The sequence below is a fragment of the Cynoglossus semilaevis genome, chromosome 1 (genome assembly GCF_000523025.1).
Source record: "Cynoglossus semilaevis isolate Cse_v1.0 chromosome 1, Cse_v1.0, whole genome shotgun sequence".
In the NCBI taxonomy this organism is placed as follows: domain Eukaryota; kingdom Metazoa; phylum Chordata; class Actinopteri; order Pleuronectiformes; family Cynoglossidae; genus Cynoglossus; species Cynoglossus semilaevis.
This window is the reverse complement of record NC_024307.1, coordinates 23,760,267-23,768,567: the sequence shown is the minus strand read 5'-3', so window position 1 is coordinate 23,768,567 and position 8,301 is coordinate 23,760,267. Positions and strand designations below refer to the sequence as shown.

The 8,301-nt window shown below is 42.5% G+C and overlaps 1 protein-coding gene across 6 annotated transcripts in view; it reads right to left on the bottom strand.

Annotated features, from left to right (window-relative positions):
• Window positions 1–8,301, bottom strand: part of col4a6 (collagen, type IV, alpha 6) — an 87,252-nt gene that overhangs the window by 58,620 nt on the left and 20,331 nt on the right. For all 6 annotated transcript variants that reach the window (XM_025062710.1, XM_008320315.3, XM_008320324.3 and 3 more), the window contains 3 exons: window positions 6,617–6,875; window positions 6,385–6,526; window positions 6,220–6,268 (listed from right to left, as the gene is read on the bottom strand). In XM_025062710.1, the coding sequence (XP_024918478.1) occupies window positions 6,220–6,268; window positions 6,385–6,395 (60 nt within the window). In that variant the 5' untranslated portion in view covers window positions 6,396–6,526; window positions 6,617–6,875. The remainder of the gene's footprint in view (window positions 1–6,219; window positions 6,269–6,384; window positions 6,527–6,616; window positions 6,876–8,301) is intronic.

Here is an 8,301-nt window from a genome sequence, read left to right as displayed (position 1 = left end):
ATATATATATATATATACATATATACACTAGTGAGTATATATATGTATATATGTAAATAAACATATATACACTTTATATATATATATTGTATGTATATATACATGGATATATATATGGATATATACCTATACATACAAACACATGTATATATACAAATATATATGTGTGTGTGTATATATAAATATATATATATATATATATATGAGAATTAGGAATTGAGAATCAGAGGCTGTCAGCTGACATCCTCTGTCGTGAGGTGTCCCCACTGGTCCTCACCTGAAGTGAGCATGAAAATTGGTATCAGATCAGACCTAGAGCTCCAATAAAGACCACAGCTTAAATAAAAACAGATTATACAGATATACCACGGAGAATTAGTATCAAGAACCAGGGACGGGTCCCTACACTTTGGTGTTTCTATATGACAACCAGAACCAGACTCATTTGTCAGAGATTGGAGAATGGACCAAGAGCTTCTACCAACCAGGACCAGCCAGTGTTAACACTAGTTCTACAGGAACTATCAACTGTGTCCAGATATGGTGTTAGTTTCTATCAGAAGAACACCAAACAGTTCCAGGAACCACAGAAAGAGCTTTAGCTGGCAGCAGGTGTTTATACTTCCAGACTTTCTGGTGGGTAGATCTGATACCACAGCTAAGCTCTACATGCTAACTGGCTAGTTTGCTAAGTCTTTAAAATGCTATTTGTTATAGTAAAATGCTATAGTAAACAGGGTTTCAGCAGCTCTGCACTAATTTGTCTCAATGTCACATTGCTGATGTTCAAGGCAGATGTCAACAGGACAGAACTGTTTTTTTATTTCTATTTCTGAAGTCACCACACCAAACCATGACAGAGTTAGTTCCGTTGGACTCTAGGGCTCTAGTATTCCCTCCAACACCACAGAAAAAAGACAGCATCACAGTGTTGATGCAGGATTAGCATTTCTGTCTTAAATGGGCAAAGCTAGAGTTAGCACCGACATGCTAAATGTAAATTTAAACAGGAAATTAGCCGCAAGGCTGAGTTAAGCCAAAGCACATTATTGTCAGCTGAACAACAGACAGTGAAACCTGTCACCTCACCAACAGACACTTTGTTTTCTCCACTGTTTGTTGGATAGCTGTCTCTGGAATCACCGACTTCCCTGTGCATTTGCTTCCAACGTTCCAAACAGTCTACGTTATCACCAGCACAGGGCTGTGTGATTATCAAACCTTTAATGCCAAACTTTTTTCCGCCTCGCTTCAACTATCGTGAGCATGCCTGTGCACGTGAACAGCTCAGCTTTTGTTTGTCCGTGCACAGTGCACAGTGATGCTGGTGGTGGAGGAGGTCTGAGCCTCTGAAGCATGTGTTTGTTTGGCTTTTAAATAATTACTGTTAATGTTCTTTAATTATTCGCTTGGCTCCAGGTTGGTGTCATCGCTGCACGGAGGTGCCGACCACCACCAGACGTTTGTGCCCCAGAGCAGGTGGAAAATGAACCAAAACAAATGTGTGCACGACTGTTGACGTCCTGTTTACCCTTAACTTTAGCACAGTGCTGCTAACCGGGGCTAATCTCTGACAGAAACTGACTCTGCAGCACAGTGGATGTGTTCCACTCAGTGGGCTGGACCCCACAGTTTGGACAGCCCATGGTTGTAGACTGTGAGGATATTTGTGAGTTGCCCACCAGGTGCAGCCTATAAGTTGGTCACAGTAGCTGACATAATCCAGACTGTGGGCTGCAGCCCAGGCCGTCTACACAGTCAGTCCACGAGGTCTTTAAACTACAAAAGTTTAGGCCACGACTATTGAAATGCTGTGTGTAAATGTTGGCTTGTTAACAATGCTGCTAACTTTAGTCACACTCATTCACAGCCTTTTTTACACTGAAACAGTCACTGTATTTGTAGTTAGAGTGGATAAAATAGTCAGTTCCAGACTGAGCTAACTAGCTCTGTAGCTTGTCGTGTGCATGTCCACAACTCAAACTAAAGTACTTTTTTTCAAATCCAACATAAGATTATGTTTTAGTTTGGGTTTTTTTTTTAGATACAACAGCAGGGAAGAAATGAGCAGTGTAGAAAGTATGGAGAGAGAACGAAGGGAGAGATGAAAGAGCAGAGTCTAATCCTTCTGAAGAACGAACCCTGAGGCCACAGATGGTATTCAGAAAGAAAAGGGGGAAGAAGGAGGAAGTTAAAGAAGAGGAGACAGAGGAGAAGAATGGAGCACGCACGTCAAACAAGCCAAGACACAAATCCCACCTGAGCATCCAAACATCGCCCCACCTCAGCTCCTCACTCACAAAAACCTACTTCTTCTCCTCCAGGGGCTGAAGTTGTATGGTTGGCTAGATTGATAGATAAAAACCACCTCCTTCTCCCTCTCCTCCTCTCCTTCTCCCCCTTCCTTCTACTTGTCCTTCTTTTCATTGGAATAAAGTGTGACAGAGGATTCTGGAGAACAGAACCATGGAATGTTCCCTCTCCACCCTCCTTCTTCTCCTTCTTCTTCTCCTCTCACTCCGCACCTGCCTCCACACCACTAATACCCTTTGTGTTGGGTCGACCTCTGACCTCTGGGGTTCACCGTGACCGATCAATGAACAAACTGTCAGCGTCTACTTCATCAGCGAGACCAGAGAATATGGAAGAAGAAGAAAAAGATGAAGAGGAGGAGGTGGAGTAACGTGATGAACCCAGAGAATCTCCAGAGCAACTGCTCCTCTTCTGGCGTCTTGTTGTGTTAGCTTAGCCATTCGTAAAACACGCACTAATCACTAAAATCCAACGGATCAACGTCAATCATAGTATATAGGACATGTAGCAAAATGTCTAGTAGCTAATGAAGATAATAGCTTTAAAACGTAGAGAAAAAGTTCGAAGAACTATTAGTGCGACGTTAGCTACAGAATCCTAGCTCCTAACCATCATCCTCATTTTCATGTGCGACAGATTTGAACTCCCTTCCTACAAATCTTCCACACCTGTGTCGTCTCACTGCAGCTGGGATGAAAGGATTCCCTTGGATTCCCGTTGGTTTTTCTCAGGGGAAAACCCAGAGTCAAACAGACGCGTGACGTGTTTTTATTTGAGGACTGACTGCAGCGGAAAGGACTAAACAAAATAATTCCATTTAATTCTATATTTTGTCCCATATACTATAAAACTTCTTTGGTCAATTCAGCTGGTATCGCTATCCTTTAGCTAGAAGCTAAATTTGGACCATTTCTGAGCTAACTCTCAGGGACTTTCAAAATAATAAATATTACTTTTTAGCTCTTATGTTGTAAGTTTAGCTATTTCTTCATTTTTGTTTGAACCTCTTGGTTAATCTTAGTTCATCACAAAGACAAAAATGTGTGATGTAAGAAAGCTGTGAGGAATCTGTGGCAGAATGTGCTGACATTCCTTCTGTTTTTAATTTTGTCAGCGTCACTGGAGAAAATGTTTGTGATTGTGAGCTGTCAGAATTAATCAGCAGTGATTTATGGTTTCACCCTCAGAAAAGAACAAAAAGTGCAGCTGATGAAGCTTTTTTGGCAGCACGGAGACGATGGTTAGAGCTTTTAGTATTATGATTATTAATTCATGTTGTGTTCAGCCCGGGAAGATTCTGGAGTGAATGCTGTTAATATTCTGACGTGATGACAGAAATACCTCATCAACATTATCCTTATCATTTCAACTGTTTTTGAAGTTTAAATAAAGTAAACATTTACTTTGTCTGACATTTTATCATTTCAGCTCATTTAAAATGTTTTGGCTACATGTTAGCTTTTGCTAATTGTTTTGTTGGTTTTTTTGCGTTAACTATTTTGGTTTTGCTCACAGCCTCTGTCCTGACTAACTTTAATCTCACCTGAGAGTCGACCAGACCTGGACCTTTGTTTTTGCTGCGTGTGGTTCCTGACCTGACTTTTAAAGATCAACTGTTGTCAATCACTTCAGACATGTCATGGCTTTTCTGAGACAGGTCTGAAGCACGGGATTGATTCCAGGCCTGAAGGCAGAGTTTTTATCTTCTGCTCTGAGTGTCAGACGCAGAGAATCAACAAGAACCTGACGAGATGATTAGAATCATGTCGATGAAGGATTTGGCCGTTTCTACTGCAATATCAAATGATCTTTTTTAAGGATGAAAAGGAAGGCATTTACAAATTAATTTCAAACACAGTCACTTTTTGGCTTGAAGATTAAAACAATTTTAACATGGTAAACCATTTAGCATTTTAATTTTAACAAGGTAAACCATGTTCTAATGGTTAAACTTAACTGATGCCATAAATCTGAACCAAAGCAGGTTTATTGACGAAGTCTGAAGAGAAAATGCCAGAAAAAGGCGGAGGAAGAAAATGAAGCATAAATCAGTCTGAGGTAAAATGTGGAAATAGTGGCTTCAACAGGGTGGAGGTGAGGTGTGTGCATGGGTGAGGAGGGTGGATGTGGGTGAGGGTGTGACTGCTGCTGCAGCAGCAGCCTCAGATCCTGCCTTGATCAGTCTCCTCACCTTCACTGACTCTGGAATGTTGGAGAGGGGAAAAAAAAAAGCACCTGCAGGGAAACCAGACACAGTGGGACATGTTCTGCCAGGCTCCGGTGGAATTTACACTTAACTCAGACGAGAGGAGGTGGAAGAGAACGAGAGGGAAGAGGAGAAGGGAGCAAGGACAGGAGGACAGGAGGACACAGATAAGAGAGGAGAGAATGGGAGACGTAGTGGGACAGGGAGGAGGAGTAAAAGGCAAGGAAACAAAGGAAAGGAGGCAAGGAGGTAGGATATCCAGGGGCAGGAAAGTGGAGAAGAAGATCAAAATGGACAGGATGAAGAGGGAATAAATAAATCAGTCAGGTGGAGGATACGGAAAAGGAGGCAAGGTGACATGGGGGACGAGGAGACAAGGAGGGAACGAGGAAATAAAGAAGGATAGAACCAGATAGGATAAGAAAACAGGACAGTAGGAAAGGAGTTAAAGAAGAGAAGGAGACAAGGAAGCCTGTGATAACAAGGAGGGATGAGGAGGAGAGAAGGCTGGAGGAGAAGTAAAAGATGCAGGCGTGGACTGGTTATTAACCAACAGAACCAAGTGTTCTCCATGAGGAAGAACCAGGACAAGAACGAAACCATTAGAACCTGGACCTGTTTCCCATTAGTCCATTACAACCTGAGACTTACAGAACCATCACACACAGAGGAGAGTGGACCTCCAACACACCCAGACCCTGACCAAACAGGACCAGGACCAGGTCCAGGACCAGTCAATGACCTCACACAGTCTCCACATACACACACTCTAAGTCAACGGCTGTTTAAAAAATCTTCATCTGAAATGGTCCTAAAAGTTTAGTCCTAAATATATAGATATAGAAGTATTTTTTACATATTTTATATTTCCAGGTACAAACACAAATATGTTTGAATATGTATGAGCAGAAAAATGAACAGAAGTGTCAAAACCACCATGGAACGATTCGTGGGCGTGGCTCATTTCCATATAATTGAATATGCACGACGGGGCGTGGCTTGTCATGCAGATGAGCGTGAGCGGGTGGCTCAAATATTCACTGCCTCGAGCTACACTTAGGAGAATATGAATTAAAGGAGGGAAAAAAAGGAACGCTCTGGAAAAGTTTGGAAGGAATGCTGCAGAGTTTCTGAAAGTTTCGTTTTTAGAAAAAGAAAAAACGAAAATCCAGAGATGTGTAAAAAGAACGGATACAGGTACAAATGTGATAACATAACATGACTGTTATCAACAGTAAGTTATAGTAGTAAGTAAATAAACAATCAAAGACTCACTGCACACTCATCAATATAATGAACATGTTTATGTAAATGTAAATAAACAGATAGTTCTTTTTAAAATAGGATTTGGTGGAGGTCAAATCCCATCAGCAGCATCTGTTTGTTGTCATGGGTTCACGTGACCTTTTTAGCATCGCGTTCAATCTGTCACATAAACTCAAACCTACCGGTTGTAGCTCAGTTCAAATGTATATGTGTATATATTTTATAAAAGGACCGTGTCTCAACAACAGCTGCTGCTTGAATTTGCTCTTTTTTTTCCTAATAGGATTTCGCCCATGTCATTCTGGTGATGCGTTCACGTGTTACAGCACCTTCGACCGCATTTAAAAAGGCATTTCTGAGGCAGAAATAAAACGAACATGTGAGCTCCAGACAGTTTGTGTGAGGCAGAAATAAAACGAACATGTGAGACTCACTGCGTGAACAGGTCCGAGCAGCAGAACCGCCACAGCCACCGCACACACACTGTGAGCAGAAGAAAACACAGAAAGAATTAGAAGTGCGTCGAACCAGAACCGACAGCAGCAGCAGCAGCAGCTCCCAGGTTCGGACTAGAAGCAGCACTCAGAACTCAGACTCACAGGACTCTCATTTTTCCGCGTCAGAGTTTGACGCGCTGACGCACAGGTCGAACCTCCGACTCTTCTTCTTCAGCTGCAGGTCTCCTCAAACGCGCTCATCGACGGCTCCAAAAGCCGACCCGGACCTCAAGCTGTGGGTGATCTGAGGAGACAGAGAGAGGCAGAAGGTTCCAGAACACATCTCATCAGCTCAGACTGAAGCTTCGGAGAAGATTTTCTCTGTGAAACTCACCAAAAGTCTGCGCAGCGCTGAAAGGTGGCTGCTGCCGCTGTGCCTCCAGCCTGTGCAGCTTCAGACTGTTCTCCTGCAGCAGCAGCAGCGGGGCTGAGCAGGAGGAGGAGCCTGGGCGTGCGCGTGCCCCGCAAGCGCACACGCACGTTGACAGGTCTGAGCAGAAAGTCAGTCGGGAGGAAATCTGTTCCAGTCCAACTTTGAGGAAGGATTCCTCACCTCAGTCGAACACGAGCGGCTCTTTGGTTGACTCACTGCACTGTTTGATAATAAAACAACAGGTAAACATGCCTGGAGGGTTTGAAATGAGCTCACATATAACAAACAGTTAGCCAACTAGCCTCATTTAACTAGAAATATGGATAATGTATCCAGACCATGGCTAAAAGATAGGTTTCACATGAGCAGGTGTTTAAGTCAACTACAGATAAACCAGAAAAAAAGTAAGCCAATGAAATCTGATAAACTAAAAATAATATATTAATTATTTGAGGTTTGTTAGCGAGTCAGTAGCTTTAGCTTGGCAAATTGACAATTCAATATTAGGCATTTAAAAAGTGCTGAAATGTAGAAAAAAGGGGACTATTTGACTGGTCTGTTAACACTAATCAAAACAACGTTGAAAAAAGTCCTGTTCGGAGTACTAGGGTATTTTCACAGATATCCAGACCAAACCCTGCGGTTGGCCTTCATGTCCAGACAAATGATCAAAGTGAGGACAGGACAAAATCGAGTTCCTTCCATAGCCACTCCTGTTGAATCATCTCTGAAGAACAGCTCCTGGAGAACCACCAAAGGTGAACTTCTCTTAAAGAACCACTCCCTCCTTTATAAAGGAACCCTTCCTGAAGAACCTCTCCTGAGGAACCTCTCCTGAAGAGGTGTGGTACGTGAACCCTCTGGTTCTCATGTCTTTACATCGTCTGCTCACATAAAGACCTCTTTATTTTCTGCTTTATGGAACACACCTCACTCTTTGTCATAAAACAGATCACTTTCCCACATTTCCATGGAGCCAGAATTCCCAATCCCAGCCCTGCTGCTGAAACACTAAACTCAGAGCTGAGAAAACTTCAGAAGTGAAATTAAATCTCAGCTCCCTGTCCTACCTGACCAGCCCATAGAACACTTGCATTCTGGACTATTTTACATTTCACACTGACGGAAAGACTTTTTCCTGAAGCTTAACAAGTCTGTAGCAAAAAAAAGCTAAAGGTTAGCCAGTGGAGGCTAACACTGAGACGACAAGTAACAAAATAAAATTTGAAGGATCTCAGAGAAATGCTGGTCACAGCAGGTTTCAGATGACCAAAAGTGTAGGAGCAATTTTTAAAGGAGCAGTTGGAAAATACTGCAAAAAGGAGCAGGGTGCAATGTAAGAGGGGCGCTGAGCAATGTTAGGGAGGTGCAGGACAGAGAGTGATGATGGTCGGGGGCCACATTTGATTTTCAGAAAAATCAAAAAATTAAAAAACACAAAGACATAATGTTGACTAAAAGAAGAGTGATGACTAAAGCGGTGATGAAGAGACGGGGTGTAAAGGTTAGCACTGACAGCAGAGAACGGCTCAGAGCAGGAGAGGACTTGAGTCTAAAGTTAGTTTAGAATCTTCTAGAGTAAATGAGACTCATCACTGCTGAGAGGTGACAGGAGTCAGCGTCTGGGTTTAACCTTCAACAATCTG